The sequence below is a fragment of the Trichosurus vulpecula genome, chromosome 2, assembly GCF_011100635.1.
Source record: "Trichosurus vulpecula isolate mTriVul1 chromosome 2, mTriVul1.pri, whole genome shotgun sequence".
NCBI classification, from domain to species: Eukaryota; Metazoa; Chordata; class Mammalia; order Diprotodontia; family Phalangeridae; genus Trichosurus; species Trichosurus vulpecula.
The window spans coordinates 311,643,831-311,669,385 of record NC_050574.1 but is presented as its reverse complement, the minus strand read 5'-3'; the positions used below and the strand labels follow the sequence as shown (position 1 = coordinate 311,669,385).

Here is a 25,555-nt window from a genome sequence, read left to right as displayed (position 1 = left end):
CAGATGGGCCGATCCCAGCCTCTTCCTCTCTCTATAGTTTATATTTAAGAATTATGAGCCACTTGGCGAATGGGAGAGGACACATGGAAGGAACACTGATGTCTGCCATCTACTTTCCTATTTTTCTGTAAACAGCCTGGCATGATAGATTAAGTGATAAACTTTAGAGTACAGAAGACCTGAATTTGAATCTCACTAATTTAGGCACTTAAAAGTTGTATGACAACATTTTGTGTGAAGTTATGTGGGTAAGTCATTTAACCTCAAACTCAATTTCAACACCTATAAAAGGAGCATAACAATATCTATAGCATTTATTTCACAGGGTTATTGTGAAGGTCAAATGAGATAACCTAGCTTTGTGAATTTTTTAAAACCCTTAAAAATGTGTGCTACTACTGTTGTTCTACATGCATCCTTTTGGTCTGCAGATGCCACCTATAAAATCTTGGCTAAATACTTCAGTGACAGGCTCACATTAAATAATATTGCATCTGGTAGAAGTCCAAATATACATGATTACAGATATTACTGCTTCTTTACATGTGGCCAGGCTTCCCTGTTGAAGGGCTCAAGAGTGTTTTATGTAAGCCATGGATCCAAATATTGCCCAAAAAACCTTTGCACTGCAAGGGGAGAACAATAGAGAAGTTAGAAGGGTAAAGAATTCAAGATAGGGGGTGCTCCCACCCCCGGGGGTTTTTCATGAGAATTTTGCATGGGGACCCAGAATCATTCATTGGAGGAAATTTTATAGCACCAGACTCACATATTCCATTAATTTAACAAACGTGTAAGCAGTGCTCTCTTGGGAAGACCCAGAATTATAGAACCATTTCACCTAAGCCATAGTGAAATGCCAATGTATATCATTGTATATAGAGTGGCATATATTAAAAATTTTCTGTAATTACTACTTTTGACCAGGAGGCAGGCAGCCTATTCACAACCTGTTGCTACTTTTACTCAGATGTAAATCATGTTGTGCTTTTCATTTCTGGCTCCTTAATTTCTATGTATGTGTATGTCTTCTTGATAGGAACTGACAGGTAATGTCTGACACAAAGTAGGCATTTAATTAAATACTTGTCGATTGATTTCTTGATAGACAGTGTTGCTTTGTTGATCTTATTACATCTGTCTCTTTTGAATGTAATATACTGTATTGCTATATTATTTCAGTCATGAGTCTCATCCTGGTTTTGATATCTATGAGATTATATATACTCAACCTTATATTTAATATCAAGTTCATTTTATTTTAATACTCTGTGTTGGTAGATTCACCTGAGGCTATAAGTGTTATTTCTAATCTATTCCTAATTTTCTCTTTTGAATTATTAGGTACATTATCTGCTGCTATTCTTTTTTGTCATAATCTCATATCCTGAGGCCCTCCATATAACTTTATTGTTGTACCTATAAAATAGTTTCATGCATGAACTCCAAGAATGATGCTGTAGCAAAACTTGTATGATTATATTTTGACTTTGTTCTTAATAATTATAGCTATTAGCCTATAGTTCATTAACAGCCTGCTCATTTAAATGGTCTGCATGTATTTTTCCAATTTTTATTCTATATTTTTGTTTAGTCTTAATATATATTGAAATGGTATTTTCTCTGTGTGGTATTTTTAAAAACAGATGATCAGCAAGCCTTGGATTCAATAATGCAAGATCTGGCTGTCCTCCACAAAGCCAGTCGACCAGCATTATCCCTGCAGGAAACCAGAAAACCAAAATCTTCATCACCCAAAAAACAGGTATTTGTTTTCATAATACTGTAAAACAAATAAGGTTGCTGTATAAATCATTTAATTTCCCTTTAAATAGTGGTTTGGTTGGGTTGGGTTGGATTGTTGTTGTTTTTTTAGAAGGGGAGTTAGTGTGTGTAGTTTTTGTTTTTATTTGCTTGTTTGTTCTTTGGAGATTGGCTCTCCTATCTTGCCCTACTTGAAAGTATAGCAGCCATTCACAGGCCTGATAGCAGTACTGATCAGCAACAAAATTTTAACCTATTCCATTTTTCTCACCTGGGCTGGCTTGCAACCTCCTTAGGCAGCTTGGTAGCCTTCCACTATTGATACCAGACTTAGATCAGCTTTAGCCCTACTGCCTCCGAACTCCTGAATCAAGAAGTCAATAACCTCAGCTTTCCTAGCATCAGACTCCAGGTGTGCACCACCACACCTAGTCCTTTCAGTAGTTTTAAAGGACATATGTAGAATAATGTCCAAATATTTAATTCTGGTTCATTTAAATTAGGCCCAAGTATTCACTGTTTTAAATTAGAATTTGTCTGTTGAAAATGTTTAGGAATTTTCCCCATGATATTTCCTAAATAGACAGCAGGGCAGAAAATTATTCTTTTGTTTTTAATTTAATATCTTGAGTTTTATTTGATATGAAAATTTCTATTAAACCTAAATGTACTCTGAGGATAGTATTTTATTTTGTTTTATAATGGGTTTTTTGAATCATTCAAAAAATTATTTTATTCTGAAAATTTATGCCTTACAGATTTGAGTGATTTAACTGTACAGTATCTAATACAAAAAGAAAGAAAATACTGTAAAATATTTTAGCGTTCTAAAACTAATGATGTATTATTTTACGGATGTTCATTTTTATCTAAGGAAAAATTAGAATTCTAATCAGAAATCATAGCTAATTTCTATTTATCTCTTAATGGTTTGCGTTTATATCTATGATTTGTCTTTTCATTATAGAATGATGTTCGAGTCAAATTTGAACATCGGGGTGAAAAAAGGTAAAGTAGAAAAAGATAAGCCATTTTAATGTGTTTCTTTTTCTTATTTAATGGTTTAAACCCATCTTTTAGGTGCCTCACTGGAGACATTAATGATTTGTGGTTGTTGTTTAGTTGTTATCAGCTGTGTCTGATTTTAATGCAGTCTCATGGCATAAAGTTGAAAATGCAATACCCTTTGATAACTTGTTGACAAAGTGTAGAACAGATATTTAAAACCCAGTCTCTTGAAATTTAAGCTTCAAATGATGTGTCTGTGTAAAGATGGATGTTCATATTAATTTTCCTCTAATTTGATCAGTATGTTACTTCTATTTTAGAATAGTCAAAAAATATTAGGTAGACTCCACTAAGTTAGATGAAAAGCTTAAATCAATTGTGTTTTGCATTTTGAATTCCTCTTTTGTTGTTCTAAATTAAAAAACAACAACACTTAGTATCCTCTCTTTATATGAACATTTCTAGTGTTGTATTTGAAGACCGTTAGTCATTCAGTAACTTGAGGTAGTTAAATATTTAAGTAGATATTAGGAAGCATACATCCAAACAGCTTATAAACTGAGAATTGTTTTCCATCAAATCAGAACCAGATTCAAAATATTTTTTGGTCATAAAGTTTCTTTAAAAGGAATTATTAAAACAATTTTTGTGAAATTTTTTTTTTAAAGAAAAGAAGGCAGATAACTTTTCCTGGTGTTTTTCTTTGGGTCATAAATTTGACATTTCAAAGGTTAGGAAAGTATCAAAGTTAATAGGATATTAGATAGAATTTTGAAGCTGAAAGTTTTTTATTCTTAAAGTAAGAAAATGCAATGTTAATTTTCTAAAATAGATATTCAGAATACTAATATGGAGTTTATCATTCAAATTTGTTACATATGTTGAATAATTCAAGCGATGTGAGTGAAAAATACCATGTTAGTTCAAACTAAATTATTTAAATAGTGTCCATTTTTGAAAGACAGTTGGCACAGTGAGAGGTCCATTAAAAACATTCTAGGGCCTTTTTTTTTTCCTCAAAGGGAATTCAACTCATAAAAATTGGTTTGAACTGCACTTTTTGTATGCTCAAAAAATTTTTAGTGAAAATCACCATTACCCCTGCTCAGTTGAAAATTCTGTCACTATTTTTCAATAGTCATATATTTTTATACTGCTTTTTTAATGCCCACCTATCAATTTGTATGCTCATCAGACAAGAAAATATTGAAAGCAAAATACATTTTAATTGAGAAATTGTGTGTAAACTATACCTAATTTGAACCATCAGTTTGTTTAAGCCAGTTGAATGTTTGTATATAGATTCTCTGAATTTTAAATCTGTTTAGTCCTTTTTGGGTGGGGTGGGAGATGGCACTCATACTTATAATTTCATAGGGGGTGATGAGCTACCTGATATGAGAACCACCTCCACCGGTGTATATCAATTGATAATTCAACCGCAACTTAGCCTAAGTTACGTGGGGCACTACAAAGTAAAGTGACTTCCTTCCCTGTGGACCCACATCCACACAGCTAATATGTATCAGAGGTAGGACTTGATCTCGGGTCTTCCTGATTTCAAAGCCAGCTCAATGCAACACTTGCTTTCTTTTAACCAGTATGCAACTATTATTGCAAGAGTAGATCTCTAGATATTGGTCTTACAAGTCCAACAAAAACCTTATCCATTTGTATCTTTATAGGATCCTTCAATTTCCCAGACCACTTAGATTAGAAGAGCTGAGTTCTAAAGCCAAAATTGCTTTTGGACAGTCTATGGATCTACATTATACCAATAATGAGGTAACATAAAGAACTTATGTTTTTGTGGTAGACAGTTAATGAATGTTGAATAAATAGTTGAATAATTTTATATTCTTTTTCATCTGGATGAGAGAGTGTTTCGGGTAGAACTGCTTTGTCTCTTAGTATTCAAAGAAGATAGTGTATGCTAGAGGCATAAGTAACCAAAATTAAATTTTGCACATTTTCTCTGCTTATATTTTAGTTTCTTTATATGTTTATGATTTGTCAAAAGATTGGCAACGCCTGCAATGAAAATTCTGTAATAAGAAACCTTACAGAAAGATAATGAATTTTACACATTTGTTAGAAATTTGCTGTTTCTTCTCATGTCGCATAAGCCTCCAGCCTTTCCATCTGAAGTTCTCATTCAGCTTCAGTAATAATAATAATAATAATATATTAGTCAGTGGAATTTATATAGATAGACATATCTATCTCTGTATATCACAACTAAAACTTTCAGATCTTATTCTTAGCATTGGTTGAGATGTTATTTGATTGTTGTGTCCAGTTTCTCAGCTTGGGCTTTAGATAATCAGAGGAGGAAGTCAGTCAATAAACATTTTTAAGTACCTACTATTTGCCAGGCATTGTGATAAGCATTGGGGGATACAAAGGAAGGTAAAAGACAGTCCCTGTTCTCTAGGACCTCCTAGGCAAATGGCAGAGAAAATACTCAAACAATTTTGTACAAATGACATAAATACAGGATAAATAGGAAATAATCAATAGAGGGAAGCCATTAAAATTAAGGGGGATTATAAAAGACTTCCTACATAAGGTGGGATTTTGACTAGGACTTGAAGGAAGCCAAGAAACAAAGATGAGAAGGGAGAGCCTTCCAGGAATAGGAGATAACTAGTGAAAATTCCTGGAGTAGGGAAATGGAGTTTCTTTTCTTCTGTAGAGTAAAGCTAGGAGACTAACGTCATTGGATTGCAGAATGTATGGGGGATATAAAGTGTAAGAAGACTAGAAAGGTAAAGAATGGAGTGGAACAGGCTATAAAGGGCTTAGAATGCCAAATAGAAAATTTTATATTTGGTCTTGGAAGTGATGAGTTGTCACTGGATTTTCTTGAGTAAGGAAATGACGTAAGTCAGAGCTCCACTCTGGAGTGGTTAGTGATTTGTGGTAGGGAGACCAACCAGCAGGTTACTGTAGTAGTCTAGGCATGAGGTAATGAAGGTGGTAGCAGTTTCAGAGAATAGAAGGGGACATATGAGAGATGTTACTAAGGTAAAAATCTACTAGACTTGACAATAGATTGGATATGGGGAATGAGAGAGAGTGAGGAATTGAAGATCACCCCTACGTTGTGAGCCTAGGTGACAGGGAGGATGTTGGTGCCCTCAACAGTAATTGAGAAGTTGGGAAGAGGGAAGAGTTTAGGGAAGGGAGTGCAGTAACGAGTTGTTTTGGACATGTTGAGTTTAAGATATCTGTGGATCATCCCATTCAAGATGTCCACTGGGCAGTTGGAGACACAAATGTGAAATTTAGGACTGATAAGTTGCTTTGAGCATAAAGAGGATTATTGAATCCATGGAAGCTAATGAAATTTCAAAGTGAAATAGTGTTAGAAGGAGAAGTGAAGGAGAGCCCAGGACAGATTACTTCTTATCCTATGTGATTCTTTTCATTGTCTTTCTCCAAATCTTCCATAGGGGATCTTTTCCATAGTACTAGAAGATTACTCTCACCCTTTTAATATTTCGTGGCTACCAGTATTGTACTAAGGTTGTACACTTGATGTCTCTCACTCTTGGTATATGACCAGCCAGGCCTTTTTTTCAACGCTTACGTATCTTTTACACCACTTCTGGTTATATACGTTACCTTTGGTAATATTCTGCAGCGTGATTACATCAAACCATGCTTCTTTTCATGTGTACTGTCTTCATTGCTTTGATTCTTCTGAAATTGTCATTTTCATGTTTAACAGTCATATACCATTATTAGAATAATATTGTTCTAAAAGATGGATTTTTGTGATGAGGAATAATCAGGGAGTCTTGAAAGAGCTGTGCATCTTCCCAGTGTCCAAGATATAAGTAGGGATAGAAATCTCTCTACCTGTAGATCTCTTTCTCTTTTTATTTGTGTGTGTGTACAGTAACTCATATCTATTAACAATAAATATTTATAGGGTCTTGTTTTCTTTATGGCTCTCAAATCAGTTAGGTGACTGTCAGAATGTGATCTGTTGTAGAAGATTGTCTCCTAAAGCATACTAGTTCTCTTTTCATATTTTCATCAAAGATATACTTGATACATGCACAGGTTCGTATTACAGAGATTTTATAGGGATAAGAAAGTAAGTATATGTATTAGTAGTTGTTAATGTTGTCTTAGTTGCCTCGTTTGAGGTAATAATACTGTCTGTGATTTTTTTTCTACTCTGGAGACTTTTCTCCTTTGAGATACATTAAAAATTAAATCTTTCTTTAAATTATTGCCTCTAGCATAAATTTCCTCTGTATTTCATTAGGTTCAGCCACTGTGATTATATATTCAAACATGACTTAAGAATCTAAAATTTTTATGTTTCACCATAAGTAAAATCTTCTAGGAAACATTTCTGTATTAAGCTACATGTAGCAGAAAGCAATAATATTAACAATATTGTTAGCCAGGGATATTACGATATGTTATACATATGTAATCTGTACACACTATAGGTCTGTGTTAGAAATGTAATATACAGACTTCTATATCTCTGGTGTAAAAAATATGAGTCAAGATTATTTCTTTATATCATATTTAGATGAATCTTGCTCCTATAGGGTAAATGGGTAATTGTGTAGGAAACTTCCCACAGCATCCTTATATTGATATGACACTTTAAAGGTTATGAAGCACTTTCCTCACACCACCTGTGGGAAGTGCAAATATTATTGTGCCCATTTTATAAGTAATAAAGTATAATATGAGTGAGGAGTAAAGTAACCTAAACAAGGCCCCACAGCTTAGAAGTGCGAGACAGCATTCAAACCCAGTCATCTGATTCCAGGTTCATCACTTACTTTTACTATTACATCCTGCCCCTCCTAGAAGTGACACATATACCAATTAAAATTCTGTTTTGAATAAATTTGAATATGAATTTTTAAATGTTTCTTTTTGAATCTTGGTATTATCTGTCAGTGTAATAACTCTATCACAGAAGAAAATGAGATTCATATGTCATGACTTTTAGTTTCTTCCTTGATTTTTAAATGCTTACAGTCTATCCATTTAATAATCCCTTATATATTTTTGCTAGAGATTAATATCAGGTTCATCAGTCTGTGGTTTCTAGAATCTGACTCAAGACTCTCTCACTCCCATAAAAACCAGAACATTTTCTGCCTATTGTTTATGATTTATCAAATACCATTGACAGTATTTTTAAAATTACATTGTAAAATTCTTTTAATACCCTGGGATTTAGCTTACTTGAGCCTGAATACACAGACTCATTTAAGGTGGCTAGTGCTCTTTGAACATCTTTTTTGTTCCAATTTTTGTAGTTTTTCCTTGATGAAGAAAATGGAAACCATAGCATATGAATTGTTTCTGCCTTTTCTGTTGTCTTTCAACATCTGTTTTTCCAAACCTAGGGCCTATTCTTTCTTTATTTTTACCTCAGAGCTAGCCTTTTATTTTTTATAAGACTTGGCTCTTTCTGGGCTTTAGCTTTCCTGATACTATTCTTTCAGGTTTTCTTCCATAAGATAGATTAAAGCAGTATACATACTGGTAAGTAATTTATTTCCAGTAGTTGGTGGTTTCTTAGCTTACTTAACGTGCTGATTAGAGTAGTATGATGCCAAGATCATATATTTGTTCCGTTAGTAGCATCATAGGACCAGAGCTGTGAAGAGTCTCTAGATTTTATGTAATCCAACCCCAGCTTTCATTTTACAGTTGAGTAAGCTGAGGCCTGAAGCAGTTGGAGTGATTTGCCCAAAGCCACACAAGTAGATAGTAGCAAAGCTAGAATGCAAACCAAGGTCATCTGATTAAATCCAGTGTAACCTGGACCACTTAATGCCAGATTTCTCCCAGTCCCTAGAGTCCTCCTCACTAAATATCTTTACACACATACATACATACATACATATACGTACACATACACACACGTATAGTTTCTCATAATAGGCTATAAAGTCCTTTAGAGGATTGATCCATGGTTTTTCATTGTGTTCCTAGTACAAAATACAGTGCCTGACTGACCATAATAGGCACTTAACAAGTACTCATTTAATGATTGTCACAAAAATAATTCATTAATCAGGAGAGAGGTTGGGTGAAAGTATTTATAGTTCTTGAAAAATCATCCTCCCTACTAGGAGAGTAATGTAATCACATTCCCCTAATGTTATAGATTAATAGCATTCTAGTGTATGAAGGACTGAATTTTTGTGGATATGATTCTTTTGTTAATAAAACTAGCTTCCCTATTTGAAGCTGCCCATTTTAGCTAAAATAAACTTTAAATAACAGACTTTAAGAGAAACTTTGAACTTTAAAATAAAGTAAATGGAAGGAAACTTCCATTTATCCTGAACTGAAACAGCCAGTAATCTCAAGTTGCCATTTTAATATTATTATGAAATAGTATAAACTTATAGATATTTATAATAATAACCATAAGGAATAGTAATATCCAGAAATGTCTTCTGAACCAATAAATTTTTAATCACTAAATATTGATTAAGTACAGTAGTTTTACTGTTAAATTTATTTCATTATATTCTTTTAAATTAGAACTTCCTGCAAATATACTGGAAAAATATCAGCATTAAAAAAATCTTTAAATTCCTTTTTTTAGTAGATAGCCTTATTGAAGCTTTTTCATGGACAGTAGAACAGAAAACTGCGTGTCTGTGTGTGTGTCTGTATGTCTGTGGGTCTGTGGGTCTGTGTGTCTGTGTGACTGTGTGTGTCTGTGTGTGCCTGGACTGTTCCCATTTTTACAAGGTAAAGAAAGGAAAGGCTCTGCCCTTCAAGATTAGATTCCATTTGCTGTGTGCTTACACTTAGCTTCCTATCCAAAAAGAATTTGTATTTTTGATCAGTCATTTCTATACTAACATAACAGAGAAAGCCTGTTTTCATGAATGAGATTTTACAGTTTTCAACAAGCCGGAAAGACAAATATTCTATGATTTATTTAGAATAATTTCTACAAACTGGGGATTGTTCTCTATTCTTAGTTTAAGGTCTACGAGACCTTAGAATACAGGAGGTAGTTTTGTTGGGTTTATTTTTTAAAACCAACCCTGCCACATCAGAAGTATGGGCATTTATCCAAACCACTACTCCAGGAACCTCTCCAGAATTGTGTCAGCGAACTGGGGTAACTTAAATTAGTATTTAGTTACCATACTTTAGGCTAGTGTTGTTTGGTTTTTTTTTTCTAAGAGCAACAGTATCTTAGAGAAGTAAATAAACCTATTGTAAATCACTTTTTGGAAGATGTTGATAATTCATATTTCGTCCTTGTTGGAGGCTGTATGATATAGTAGAAAGAGAACTAACTTTGGATTCAAATGACCTGGTTTCAAATCTATGAAGAATTGAACAATTCCATGGGCCTCAGTTTCCTCATTGGTAAAATAAAAGGATTAGACAAGATGGCCTCTGAGTTCCCTTTCAGTCTAATCTGTGGTTTTATGATTCTTGAATGAAAACACTAAAAAAAAAAAAAAGCTACATATATTTACCATTTCTTTGAAGTATTTTTCCTCTGCTTAAAATGTCAGCAAAGCATTAGGATTGAAAACCAAAAGAAACAACAGAACTAATAAATGCACAAAATACTACTCCAATTTGGAAGGAAAATCATGAAAATATTTCATTTAGAAAAGTCATATTCATTCTGTCTGTAATTAAACAGTTATAGTCTTTCTTAGATAAAAATTGAAGTGTAGAGAAAATTTTCTTTTTTTTTTTTTTCTGAGGGGGGAAGGCAGGGCAATTGGGGTTAAGTGACTTGCCCAAGGTCACACAGCTAGTAAGTGTGTCAGGTGTCTGAGACTGGATTTGGACTCAGGTCCTTCTGACTCCAGGGCCAGTGCTGTACTCACTGCGCCACCTAGCTGCCCCAGAGAAAAATTGTAAGTGTAATCAATTAGAAAAATGTAATATATTCATATAAAGAAATATCTCCAGATAATTAATTTTAACTGCTTTCTGCCAGAATTGAAAGCAAGTAGTAAGCCAGATTGTCCTAGCAACTATTTCACCATACTTATATGATTAATTATATGATTAAGTTTGGTAGAAATATCAGAAGTATCTAGATTTTTCACTTTATTTTTATCTTCCTAAATATCTATACTGTATGGCAAAAAATTCACTTTAAAAGGATTGTCTCATTCATTGTACTTGTATCCCTATTGCCTAGCACCTAGTAGATGTTTAATGAATTCTTATTGATTGATTAAAGGCATAAGAGAATTTGAACTGTGGCTCAGTATGGCATCCTAACAATCAGATGGATTAACCTGCTGGTGTAGAAGCATCATCTACTCCTAATTGAAACATCTCTTTAAAACTTGTCTAGCTGGTGATTCCATTAACTACACAGGATGACTTAGACAAAGCTGTAGAACTATTAGATCGAAGCATTCACATGAAGAGTCTCAAGATACTACTTGTAACACATGGTCATATACAGGTATGTATTTGCATACTTTATTCATTCTAGGATTTAACAGTCAATTTCAATAAAGTTCTACCCATGACATATAGTTAAGACAAGTATTATAATTAGCGGTCACATCTGTAATATAATTGAACGTAAATTTGTTGGTAGTGTGATTCTTATGATTACATATGTCCCAATTCTTAAAAAAGGAGGGAAAAATTAAAGATGAGTAATATGTATTTTAGGCATGAGTCCTTTTTTTTTTCTAATGGCATTTAAGAAACAGATAACACGAAGTGAGATTTGAAAGATTTGGTGAGGCACGTGTAGATGCTGAAGGATGTTCCAGATTGAGGCTACATGAGTACATTGAAGAAGAACTGTGATGTAGTGGAAAGATTTCTGGATTTGCAGTCAGAAGAGTGGAGTTTAAGTTCCTACTATCCCACTTGTTAGCTCTGTGAACTTGCACAAATAACATTGCTGAGGCCCAGTTCCCTTACCTCTGAAATGGGAATAATACTAATGCTTTATAAATTACAAAATGCTATGTTAATGTAAGCTATATAAATGTTAATATTTGTAGTTAAATAATTGAAGGATCAATCCATCAGTGGTGGTACTTCTGCATGCACTTATTAGAGCTATAGTGATTATGGATTTTTGTAGCCAAAAATTTTATTACCTGGTGAACAACCTCCTAATGGTGAGGATTAATTGTAGTAAGACCAGAAATCAGAAATAATCAAAAGAAGGAAGGCACTAGAATTAAGAGGAATCTGGAGAGGCTTTCTGTAGAAGACAGGATTTTAGATGGAATTTGAGAGAAGCCAGGAAACAGAGATATAGAGAGGGGTGCATTCCAAGCATAAGAGACAACCAGTGAAAATGCCTAGATTCTGGAGATAATGGGGTTAGATAGAAGAGAAACAAAAAGACTTCATTTAGAATTTCTATAAACAGAGTTGACGCTACAAAACCCCCTTTTTTGATCCTCAAAGGACAATTTTCATATAGCTTACTTTCTTAAGATGAATTTAGTAATCATATATGGTATTTTATTGGGTAATTTCAGTGGCAACATATGGAATAAAGCTATTATACTCTTAAGTCTGCATGGATAAGAAAGCAAATAATTTACCATGAAACCATGCCACTGTTAGAGCAAAAAATAAAAAAGTTCTCAGAATAACAAAAAGTGGATTATAATGGAAGGAAATAAATAGGTCCCTTTTGAAGGAATAATATGGGAAAATTTCATTTATTTTTCTTTTTTCAACTATTAGGCTGCCAATTTGGAGCCTTTGCCATCACTGGAAGATCTGGATAATACAGTATTTAGAGTAACAGAGATTAAAAAACGGCTTCCTGTAATAGGTAAGAACTCCCATTTCCTGAATATAGAAATAGAGGTAGTTTCTGGGGATTTTTTTTCTGGGCTTCAGGTAGGTATCATCCAAAATCATCTTTGCTAAATAGGAATCTGCTTGTTGTTTCTATCACCATTCTTAGTAACTCTTCTTCCTGTGTGCAGTAGTTCTTCAGGAGTGTATTTCAGACAACAATAACAGAAAACCGGAATCCTGTGTAATTATAATGACCAACCAGCCTTGACCCAAAGAAGAGATGAGAAAATGTATCTCTCTCCCTTCTTTGCAACTATAGGTGTGGGATGTCACACAAATTGTCAAGACTCTATTGATGTGTTGGTTAGTTTTTCAGAGTTAATGAATGATAAATTTCTTTGTCTTAAAATATATTGGTGCCAACCTAAACTTAGCCCCAAACAATACAATTACATTGGTATATGTAAGCTAAATGTGCTTAACTTGTTCTTTAAATTGTTTAATATAGTCAAAATATAGGTTTAACTTATTTTATTTTCTAGGATAATGAATTCTCTCCATTGGATTTCAATACCAGTATGAGAAAGAGTTAAAACTATAATTGGTCTTAGAGGAAAGCCCTAGGTTTTAAATGCCTTTGTTATGGCCCTGGTCATTCTATTTAATTTTTTTTTTAAGAAAAAGCTTTCTCAGAGAGTATGCCAGTATGAATCAAGAAGTAAATTGAGATACAACTAACAAAAACTGGGAAAAGAATGTTCTCCCAAAGTACCTAGGTGGCACAGTAGATGGAGTGCTAGTCCTGGAGTCAGGTCAAGTAGACCTGAATTCAGATCCAGCTTTAGACACCTAATAGCTGTGTAAGCCTGGGCAAGTCACTTAACTCTGTTTGCCTCAGTTTTCTCATGTGTAAAATGTGGGTGATAATAATAACACCTACATTCCAGGGTTGTCATGAGGATTGAATGAAATAATAATTTTAAAACACTTAGCACAGTGCCTGGCACATAGTATACCCGTCCACCCCCCACACACTCACACACTCTGTTTTGTTGGTTAGTCATGTCTGAGTCTTGGTGACCCAATTTGGGGTTTTCCTGACAAGGATACTGGAGTAGTTTGCCATTTCCTTCTCCAGCTCATTTTACAGATGAAGAAACAGAGACAAACAGGGTTAAGTGACATGCCTAGAGTCACACAGCTAGTAAATGTCTGAGGATGAGTTTGAACTCAGGTTCTCCTGACTCCAGGGCTTTCACTACACCTAACTGGCATATATGTGCAATATATGTATATACACACATATGTTTGTGCGTATATCTATATATGTGTACATATATACACAACATATATATGTTAACATTAGCTAGCTGTTCTTCCTGACTTTTCACACTGAGAATATACTGGCATTTCTCTGACATGACAGTGATCCTCTCTTTCTCTCTCTAATCCTCAGCCTTTCCCTATTTACTGGTTTCTTTCTCTACTGCCTTCAGATATTATCATTCAAGTCTCTCCCATCTTTTAAGAAAACACATTCAATAAATAGACCTTACCATTCCCTCAGGCCTGGAAACTATACTCTTGGAAAAAGCTGTCTGCCTTCATTGCTTCCATTTACTCTCCTCACATTCCCTCTTCAAACCTTTACAGTATGACTTGTGACTTTATCACTTAACTAAAATTGCTTTCTCCAAAGTTAATCAATAATCTCTTCATTGCCAAAGCTGATGACATTTTCTTAAACCTCAACTTCTTGACTTCTCTGCAGCATTGGACACTGTTGACTGCTCTCTTTCCTCTCTGGCTTTTTTTTTTTTTGGAGGAGGAAGGCAGGGCAATTGGAGTTAAGTGACTTGCCCAAGGTCACACAGCTAGTAAGTGTGTCAAGTGTCTGAGACTGGATTTGCACTCAGATCCTCCTGAATCTAGAGCCGGTGCTCACTGCGCCACCTAGCTGCCTCGCTAGCTTTTCTTAAAACCACTCTCTCCTGCTTCTTCTTCCTGTCTGATCACTCTTTCAAGGTTCATCATTCTTATGTTCCTACCTCTCTTCCCCTCAACCTGGTCTCAGCCTGTATTGGTTCATTATACATTCTTCCCCTTCCTGTGCTCTGTTGTTCAACCAAATTGACCTTCTTCCTGTTCCCTTTCACAGAGTACTCTATCTCCTAACACCATTACTTTGCAGAGGCTGTCTTCCATCCGTAGGATATATTACCTCTTCACCATTATCTGTAAGATAAAATACATACTTCTTAAACTGTCACTTAAGTACTTGTACAATATAACTCTAACAGCTAATGATGATCTATTCCACCACCTCCTGAACGAGAGGTGATGCATTTCAGGTGCAGATTAACATACAGTTTTGAATGTGGATGATACATGACCATGGGAGGAAATAAATTCTTTCTGTCTAAAAAGTGGGGGTCATGAAGAGTCAGACATGACTGAACAACAACAAAAATTTAGAAGTAAAGTAAAAACTATCTAGTTCTAACCTACATTTCTAGCATCATTTTATACTGCTTCCCTTCACAAACTCAGTGTCAGGTAAACTAGACTACACACATTCCCAGACTTAATACTTTGTCTCCTTCTAATCCCCTGCACTTACATGTAGTTCCCCATTGCTGAAATGTATTTTCTTCTCATTGCTGCCCCTTGGAATTCTTGCCTATGTTCAAGGTTAATCTCCCATGTTATCTCTTCTATGACATGTTCCCTGGCACTCCCTGTCAATAGTGTTCTCTCCCATCTCAATATTCCTTGTATCATATGCATATGTACATCTCCCAGATCTCTTTGAGTTCAGGTACTGTTTTGGTTTTGTCATTCTGTCCTCAGTGCCTTGGATAATGCTTTACATGTTCAATTCATTTAAGCCTGACTGTTTTTAGAGAAATCCCCAGAAGTAGTTATATCTTTTAGGGTTTACCATATTTCAGCTCTTAGCTTTGCAAATTCAGAAAAGATGTGGTAAGGATTTAGTAAATTGATTCATAGAAAGTGAAACTCAGAATAGATTGATTTATAAACCAAGATGCCAATTTATTCATTTATGATGGGAAATATGTCTAGGATAAAGGCTTATTCTGGTCATCTATCATTCCTCATAGCTGGGCCTCTCAAGAAATTATATTGGTTTTGGTTTTGGTTTTTTTGCTAAATAATTATAGCAAAGAGAGCTATGTTCTTCAGGAACATTTTTTTAGAATAAATTTTGATATCACTTGTTTCTTATACTGCCAACATTTTCTAATGTTATCCTTCTTTTTGCACCCCCCCCCCCCCAATGCCCTGACACTTTGTAAATCAGGGTTTCTTAAACTTTTTTTGTGTCATAGATCCTTGTGACAGCTTGCTGAAGCTTATAGACTCCTCAGGCCAATGTCTTTAAATGGATAACAGAAAATAAAGGATTGCAAAGGAAAACAATTATTGAAATGCAGTTATAAACTTTTTGTTTCAGAAAACAAGTTCACAGACCCCCAAGTAAAGGACCGCTACTCTATAAGAACCCAAGTGTTGATAATTTTGTCATTGACTGATATTAATAATTAATAATTGATATTTTGTCATTGATTGACAACTTGAAATATTTAAGAATCTATTAGTATAAGTTAATTAAATATTCAAGCTGTGGTTAAGAAATCTTTGTTCAAATAGAAAATAGAATATAAATACATTTATTTACTGATATTTATATGTTCAGTCTTTTAGTGACTTTTTTTTTTTTCAATTTAAAGGTCCTACTAGAGATAGAAGTTCACCTCCCCCTGGTTACATTCCAGATGAACTACATCAGGTTGCCAGAAATGGGTCATTTACTAGTATCAACAGTGAAGGAGAGTTTATTCCAGAAAGCATGGACCAAGTAAGTAAATTAATTGTATAATTTGGGGGGAGGGGCTGTCAAGATCACTAAGCCTTTATTAACAAAGGTTTGCCAGATACCTGATGTATATCTTTTTTTTATCCCTACTATATAAGCTGTAATAACTTTTTCTGTGGTAGGTTGAATAGCAAAAAATACAGGACAACTCCTGTTGTTCACTAAGTTGGGAATAGTATTTTGTTTATACTCACATTATGTTCAGGTGTTTATTTTTGTATACAAAAATCTAGCTTATCAGTGGTTTTCACCTAAAAAAAATTGTATCTGCTAATTCAGAGATTATCAGTGGTTTTATATGTGTTTCAGAGAGAAAAGGGAAAGGTTAACAAAGTGATTATGGTTTTCTGCTGTAACTCTGTGACATAGGAATTTGAGGACTGTAAAAATTTTATTAATATTTTAAACATAGTGCCATTTTGAGGTATTAAAGTAGAATACTTCTCTTTATGGAAGCATAAAGGTAGTAACTTACCTAGAGAAACTAATTTTAAACTTAACATCAGGAAACTTCTCCTTCAACATTATCATGATATTCCATTTCTAGATGTTGGATCCACTCTCACTGAGCAGTCCTGAAAATTCTGGCTCAGGAAGCTGTCCATCACTTGATAGCCCTCTGGATGGGTAAGGCTCTGAGTGCTTATCTTTGATAGATATTCAAAGAGATATGGGTGGCAGTGAAGGTAAATAAGAATATTATATTCTTAAGCTAAACTTTAGCAGGTCACTTATGTTCTTCGGGTCTTCACCTTTAAAAATTGTTGGACCTCCACATCATTAAATATTCCTTTCACTAAAGTTCTTTGAATACCTAGGTACCCCTTATTTGCCCAAATAATGTTTTTAAAACAACTTAAACTGAGAACTGAAGCTGATTTATGTTTCAGTTTAAGTTTTTTATATGTTATTTTTAAAATATATAGGATTTTTACTTTGCTTCCAAAAACTCTTTGAAGTAGCATATAAAATTAACACTTTAAAATGGCACAATAAAAAGAACAAAAACTAGTTAAAAGGAACAGAGAAGCAGTGTTACCAATCAGCAAGAGTGCATAGAATACCTTAATATTTAGCACTGAATTTAGCTTTGAGTTTCCTGGAAGCTAAGACAGAGAGGAAAACCCAAAAGTTAATCTAGAGAAACAAACTTTTGCAGACACTGAATTCAATACAAAACACAACACAAAAACGTCTGGAAAAATTTAAAAGCAGTCTGGCAGAAATTAGGTTTAAGACCAATACTTCATACCATCTACCAATGTAAGCTCCAACTGGTTTTACAAACTAGATATAAAAGGTCACACCAAGCATAAGAAAGGTTATTCTGTCAGTAGTGTGAAGGATGATTGATGGTGGGAGTGAATAAGGCCATGAGAATTATATTATAGTAGTCTAGGCAGGTGATAGGTGGATTTCTAGGGAAAATAAAGTGACAGAACCAAGGACAGAATCTTGGGGAACACCCACATTAAGATATCAGGAGGAGGATGAGAAAGCAGAGAGGAGTGGAGAAGGGAAGAGAAAACCAGTAGATTGGTGTTTCTGAAGCAAAGCGGGTAAAGAATCTACTAGTAAAGGGTAGTGGTGAATGGTGTCACACCCTTAGTGAGATGAAGAGTGAAAAGAGGCCAGTAGATTAGTAATTAGGAGCTCGAATTAGTTTTAGCAGAGCAGGGGGAGCAAAAGTTATATTTAAGGAGTGAGTATAAGCAGGATATGAGGAAGCAGAACCATCAAATGTAGAAAATGATTTTAGGTTACTTAGCAGTGAAGGAGAGGAGAGGATGGGAATGTTAGCTTGATGCTGTCATCTTTAGGCAGATAACTCCTAAACCTTTATATACAACTTAACCTCTTATTAATACTCCAGTTCCATGTCACCAGCTGCCTGCTAGACATCTGTACTTAGATATCACATAGGTATCTCAAACTAAGTTTTCATTTCTTTCTTTTTTTTTTCTTTTTTGAAGTGGGAAGGCAGGGCAGTTGGGGCCAGGTGACTTGCCCAAGGTTACACAGCTAGTAAGTGTGTCGAGTGTCTGAGATCGGATTTGAACTGAGGTCCTCCTGACTCCAGGGCCAGTGCTCTACTCACTGCGCCACCTAGCTGCCCCCTACAAACTAAGTTTTCTAAAAACTAACCCTTCCCCTCCTCCATATTACCTTAATTTTTTTTTTGATGGCACCACCATCTTCCCAGGCACCCAAGCTTTTAGCCTCGGTGTTGTCCAAGACTCTTCCTTCTCCTCTTTCACCTCTACCTTCTGATCAGTTACTAAGTTTTGTCAGTTTTACCTTTAGAGTATTTCTCAAATCTGTCTCTTTGCCACCACCCTAGGCTTTAATCACCTCTTAGACTATTATGATAATATCCTAATTGGTCCCCCTTGTTCCATTATCTTCCCTTTCCAATTAGTATTCTACACACTTCCAAAACATCTTCCCAACGTGCAAGTCTGCCCATCTCCACTCCTTAAAAAACCTTCAGTAGCTTAAATGTTTGCTTCCAGGATAAAAATACAAACTCCTCAACCTGGCATCTAAACCCCCCATAATCTGACTCCAACCTGCCTTTTTATCCTTACTTCCTATTATGCTTTCATGTGCTTTACATACCAACCAAATCTGCTGTCAGATAGTGCCAGAATTCATCATTCTGTCTTCCACCTCTGCATTTACACAAACTATCCCACTTACTTGAAATGTACTCCCTTTTGATTGTTGCCTTTCTGAATCTTAGTCATCTTTTAAAACTCAGTTCAACTACCAGCTACTCCATTAAGCCTATCCTAATCCTCCTTCCCTTCACCAGTTGTTAGTACTGTTTTTCTCCTCAAATTACCTTGCATTTATTAGTTATCATGTGTCTGAGAGTGTGAGTATATGTTATATTACCTTAGCAGAATATAAGTGCATTGAGAGTAGTAACAGTCATTTTTGTCTTTGTCTCTTCAGTATAATAATTGAAGCCCAAAGAGTGATTGAAATTGTTTAAGTTATCACATACGGAGAAAGAAGAGAAGGGCAACAGACAGAACTTTGTATAATTGTCATTTGCCTTGAATAATAGTAATTTTAAAGACTTGAGAAGAAGGAGGCATCTAAGTCTACAGAGGAAAAATTAGAGAATTAGGAGTAAAGCCAGAATAGCATGATGTCTAGGAAGCCTAGGGAAGACAGGATATCCAGGGAGAGATGGGGTGCTAAGTGTCAGATGTTGCAAAGAGGTCAGACAGGCTGAAACAACTGTTGTATTTTAAGAAATTCAGTACAGTGGACAGATGCTGAGAAACAAAGAATTGAGGTGAGATACAAACATCTTTAAATCATGCTCTGTACCCTAATGATAGTATCTACAATCAAGTGTAGATGATGTGACAGATACAAATATATAATACTTAAGTGGAACTATAATCTCATCCATGTGTACTTCATGGGTACAGATTGAAACCATGCATACTTTCTTAGCCTGTTATTCTTGTCCATACCCTTACATTAGTCCTCTATAGAGGACATTAAACTCATGAGACCTTTCTTTAAATATTTTAACATATTGTTTATACTGGAGTAATAGTTGGGCATCTCTGTTATACCTTTTTTTCATGTTGCCTTTCTTTTTTCTGGGTGTAGACTCTTTTCCTTTCATTTGTGCTTCCTGTTTCCTAGCTCAAAGAATTTTTCAAATTTAAAATCAAAATAAAATATAATCACAAAAAAAAATCCCAAGATAAAAGCTGTTAGCAATTGCCCTGGAACAGCTGAGGAGAAGAAATAGGATTTCCTCAATATCTGAGGATAGAAGATTGTAAGTGTCTAGTTTGCAGATTAAGGACTTCAGGAGGAGAGCCCTTTAGCTGGTGCCAAGGATTTGGCAGCAGACCAGAGACTTGCCCTTTATAAGGGGTCTCCTTATCTTTGAGACAGCTTTAGGCAATAATAGCAGATGCCAAAATATAGTACTCTCAAAGTTATAAATATTTTTATTTGTTTAAGTGTCTCTTACCTGCTAAATCCACTGGTCATTCTTAGTCCTCATACAAATTGACTTCTCCGCAGCTTTTGATGCTATCAACTGTCATCTCTTTCCTACATTTCTATGAAGCTGTTCTATCCTGATTTTCTTTTTACCTGTCTGATTAGTCTTTAAACTCCTTTGATGGCCTATTCCCTTAAATATGAGTGTCCCACAGGACTCTGCCCTGGTCTTCTCAGCACTCTCTTGGTAGTTTCATCAGCTTCCATGAATTCAGCTAACTTTACACAAATGATTCCTAAAATTATATATCCAGGCATAAATTCCCTTGACTTCCAATCCCACATCGCCAGCTACCTGGTAGGCATACATCTCTACCTGGTTGTCCTGCTGACATCTCAGACTCATCTGAACTTAGCCCTCCAAATCCTTCCAGTCATCTATATTAGCCACCTTAGTTTCATTTTTGACTCTTTCCTTTCCCTTGCTCTTTTTCTTTTCCCTAACCCAGTCTCCATAGCCAGTTAGTTGCCACATCTTGTAGATTTTACTCCTTACACCATCTCTTGCATCAGTCAGCCAATAGGTATTTAATACATCCATTCTCTTCTCTTTATATATATATTGCTATTACTCTAGTATGATTCTTAATCACCTGTCTCCTATACTATTTATATTAGCTTTTTAGTTGATCTTCTTTCCAGCTTTTTTACTTTCTAATCTGGCCTCCCACAGCTTCCAGAATAATCTTTCTGGGGTATGTTTGACCATCTTCTTTCCCAAGCTCAAAAACCTTAAAGGGTTAACCTTTGCCTAGAGTACAAAACACAAACCGTTTAGCCTAGCATTTAAGGCTGAATTTGACCCGAACCTACATTGGTAGCCTTATTTTATTCTATTCTCCTGCAGGAACTTTATATTCCAGCCAAATTGGACCACTAGCCATTTTCAGATATACTACTCTCTCTCTTAATTCCATGCATTCACACAGGCCATTCCCCTCCCCTGGATGTGCTTCCTCATCTCTGATTCTCTGAATTCTTTTCTTCCTTCATGGTTCTGCTTAAGTCTCACCAACTAATTCTCTCCCTCCTCAGTTTTCTTCCTACTATACTTACTTGTGGATATAGTGAATCCTCCCAAGAGAATGTCAGCAACTTACCTTGAGGGCAAGGACTATTTATTCTTTTTTTTCTTTTGTAGTCTCAGCACCTAGCATAATGCCTCGTGTGTAGGTATTTCCTAAATGTTTTGAGTTGAATTGTCTTGAATGTGTATTTGGTACCATATTAGAAATCATTTGTTGCCCTGCTTAAAGGGTACTTGATATGTGGAAGTTTTAAAGTTTTGTTAAATACGTTTGACCTCCATAGAATATATCTTTATAAAAATGGCTGATTTTGTTTAGACAGAGGAGAAACCAGTTGCTGCTGAGATCTTTGCTGCAAGTGCTCCCTCTTGGTTTCACAGAAGTAATTCTTATGGTATACATTCCACAGTAGCTCACAAGAATGGAGAAAAATAATCTTTGGGGAAATCTACAACCCCTCGAACCTTCTGAAAATTTGTGAAAGTAATGTGTTGAGATCTGTCGTAGCTGTAGTGTCAGCTCATGATACACACTTAATTTTCAGGTACCCAAGTACATGGAATCTGTGTTTGTCATATATAACTGGTTTGATAAATGGAAAGCGTATTTTACTATGTAATGCTAAATAGCTAGATTAACTGATTTTTTTCACCTTTAGTTGTTTTGATAGACAAAGCCTTTGCCACTAAGCTACCTTGTTATTAGGATACTCCTTTACACCACACCCCAATGTGTTATCTCATACACAGAAAATTTATGAGTGGAAATTCAGGGGCAGTTCCAATAATTTTAATATATTGGATCCAATATTACTCATTCAAATTTGTGTTTGCCATCACTAATTTTTCTGTTAAATTTTTTTGTATATTACATTCTACATTTATAGTGACAGCTATCCCAAAACTCGAATGCCAAGAGCACAGAGTTATCCAGATAATCATCAGGAATTTACAGGTTAGTTTATATGATCCCAGATATTAAAATTTATTTTACTTTATATTTAAGCTGGCTTTTTATGTAAATGGAAAAATATTAAGGAAAATTTTTAATTTTGTGAGATGCTTCTTTTCAGTGGAGAACAGTTTATGAAGTACAATCTGTTTTAAGTCATGCCTACCTGTGAAATTTATTTATCCAAACTTAAGGGGAGAAAGGACTTTTGAAAGATATGCAGAGGAATTAGGATGCTTTGCTACCCTTATATATAGGGGAAGACTTCCTGAAATATGTTTTGGACTAACTTTTTAATATCTAAATTGTGTTATGTATATGTATGTGCACGACTATCTAGAACAGGGCTGTCCAACCTTAGGTTATCTTAGGGCCACATTAAAATAAAAAAATTATTTGAGGGCTGCAACCAGAATAAAAAATACGAAAGTGAGGGAACATGCTCCATCAATACGACAGGCAAAGGCACAGGCAAAGGCACAGGCAAAGGCGCAAAGCAGGAAAGCAAACAAAACAACAAAGCGACAACACAACAGTATAAAGGTAGGTGCGTTCTGACTGTCTGCATCGTTCAGACGGAATGCATCACACAGATCGATTGAAAATTCCATGCGATATGTTCTGGCCATAATACTGCTTAAAAAGCAGCAAAGAAAATTAACATCAGTGAGGTTATTTATTAGTGATGGAATTAAAAAATCTCATACGCATTCCATGCAAATTATTATTTTCTTTTTTCTCTCGTGAAAATTAAAACCCACAGGTGGGCCGCATGCGGCCCGCAGACCATATTTTGGACAGCTCTGATCTAGAAAATGTCTAAACTAAATTGATTCAATGTAGAGAGTTGTTATTTTGTAAGGTAAAAATTACCTACTCTGTTTAGGTGTGGGCTTTTCAGTTGTTGCTTTTTAAAGATTACTGTGCATTATACCAGTGTTTTCCTTTTTCTCTCAGACTATGATAATCCTATCTTTGAGAAATTTGGAAAAGGCGGTACTTATCCAAGAAGATACCATGTATCATATCATCACCCAGACTATAATGATGGCAAGTTTCTTGCATTTTGAATTCAGAATCTATAGTAAAATCCCATTTTTAATGCTGCTAGAAATGCTGTTTTTCTAAAATGAAAGCTAAATTCTTAAGGAAGATCTCAGAAAACTTTTCTCTCATTTTAAAATTGAGATTGTTATCCAGATTCATTGCTAATAGGTGTTCAAATAAGATAGTGTTTTTCTAAATAACTTGCTAGTTTCTTGTTTTTCATAAAAATTTATTTTTACCAATTAACATTGTTCCCTAGGCATTTGGTTTTGTAACTTTCCCCAAAAGTATATGAAATTGGCTGATAGCTTAACATGAAATCTACATGACAATATCTTCATAACAAAAGCCATTCTTAACGCTCTACGGCCTTTGGTTTCTGTTCTGTCCACTTCTCTCATCCATTTCTGCTTCTACCTATTCCCTAGTTTCCTTATTTTTGCTTCATAATGTTCTGTGTTGTAGATATATAACCCTGAATTAATTCTTTGTAGAAAAATACTATAATAAACCTAATAGGATGTAATTATATGGCTGCTAATAATATTACCTGGTTTGGACACAGAAAAAACTTGTATTATTCCCTGGACTACAGATTTTAAACGATTTAAAATCTAGCACTATTAATAAATTATAATGTAATTTTAAAAATTATTTTATAGGTCGCAAGACTTTTCCAAGGGCCAGAAGGACTCAAGGGAACAGTTTCCGTTCTCCAGTCAGTTTCAGTCCTACTGATCGTTCATTAAGTACCAGTAGTGGAAGCAGCATCTTTACTCCAGAGTATGAGGATAGTCGAATGAGAAGGGGAAGTGATACAGAGAATCCCACTCTGACTGTAATGGACATAAGCCCACCCAGCCGTTGTAAGTAGTAGTAATTGGTACACTAAAATTTTTAGTACAAACTTCAAGATTTTAAAGCTCTGAATGTCTTACCAGTAACTGTCATGAAACTACTTCCTTCAAAGCTGTGTGTTCCTAACCTGAGACCAAGGGATAGTCTCACAGGATAGTGGAAGATTGGAGCATCAGCATGGTGCCACTTCCAGTTACTTTGAGAGATTCTACTCTGCTGCTCTTATATTTTAATGAGGAAAGTGTCACTGCCAATTGTGTAAAAAATTGATAAAAAAATTTACTAAGAAGATTTCTTTCATTGATTGTTTATAATTATCTTGCCTTTTATTTCTTCCTAGTCCAACCATATAATTGTAATTCTGTTTTTTTAAGTTGGTTTTTATTGGTATCTTTTGTTTTTATACATCACCATAATTTCTCCCACTGTTCTTCCTCTCCCCTCCCAGAGAACCATCCCATATAATAAATAATATTTTAAAAGAAAAAGAGGGGAGAAATTAGCATAAGTGATCAATACATCAAAAAAAGTCTGAAAATATATACAGTGTACAATACTTATGGACCTCCCACCTTTGCAAAGGGGTTGGGGTAGGGAGAAAGTGTCTTTTCCTATGTTTTCTTTTGAGCCATACTTGTTCTTTATGATTTTGCAACATTCACTTTTGACTTTTTTATGATTGTTCTTTACATTTACATTTTTGCCATTATTGTGTATATTGTTTTCTTAGCTCTTCTCTGCATTAGTTCATGTAGATTTCTCCATGCTTCTCTATATTCATCACATGCCTCATTTCTTACAGTTGAGTAATATTCCATTACATTCATGTATGACAATTTGTTTCACTATTCCCCAATAAATGGACATCTGCTTTGTTTCTAATTCTTTGCTATAAGTATTTTGGTCTATATGAAGAGTTTCCTCTTATCAATAGCCTTCTTGATGTAGTATTGGAATCTCTGGGTCAAAAAGGTAGACAGATGTTTTAGTCCTTTAGTTTGCATAATTCCAGATTGCTTTCCAAAATGGTTGTACTTGTTCAGAGCTCCACCAAGACTGTGTGTCTGCCTTTCTACAACCGCTCCAACAGTGACTATTCCCATCTTTTGTTATCTTTTCCAGTTTGCAGAATGTAAAGTAAAGCCTCCAGGCTGTTTTTGTTTCCGTTTTTACATTTCTCTTATTAGTGATT

At 34.9% G+C, this 25,555-nt stretch overlaps 1 protein-coding gene across 1 annotated transcript in view; it reads left to right on the top strand.

Moving 5' to 3' along the window:
- The window catches only part of MAP3K2 (mitogen-activated protein kinase kinase kinase 2), a 96,745-nt gene that overhangs the window by 54,173 nt on the left and 17,017 nt on the right, over window positions 1–25,555 (top strand). Inside the window, exons 3-12 of the mRNA XM_036745569.1 lie at window positions 1,647–1,765; window positions 2,732–2,772; window positions 4,458–4,557; window positions 11,114–11,227; window positions 12,484–12,574; window positions 16,296–16,423; window positions 16,989–17,068; window positions 22,394–22,461; window positions 23,416–23,508; window positions 24,168–24,371. Coding sequence (XP_036601464.1) covers window positions 1,647–1,765; window positions 2,732–2,772; window positions 4,458–4,557; window positions 11,114–11,227; window positions 12,484–12,574; window positions 16,296–16,423; window positions 16,989–17,068; window positions 22,394–22,461; window positions 23,416–23,508; window positions 24,168–24,371 — 1,038 coding nt within the window. The remainder of the gene's footprint in view (window positions 1–1,646; window positions 1,766–2,731; window positions 2,773–4,457; window positions 4,558–11,113; window positions 11,228–12,483; window positions 12,575–16,295; window positions 16,424–16,988; window positions 17,069–22,393; window positions 22,462–23,415; window positions 23,509–24,167; window positions 24,372–25,555) is intronic.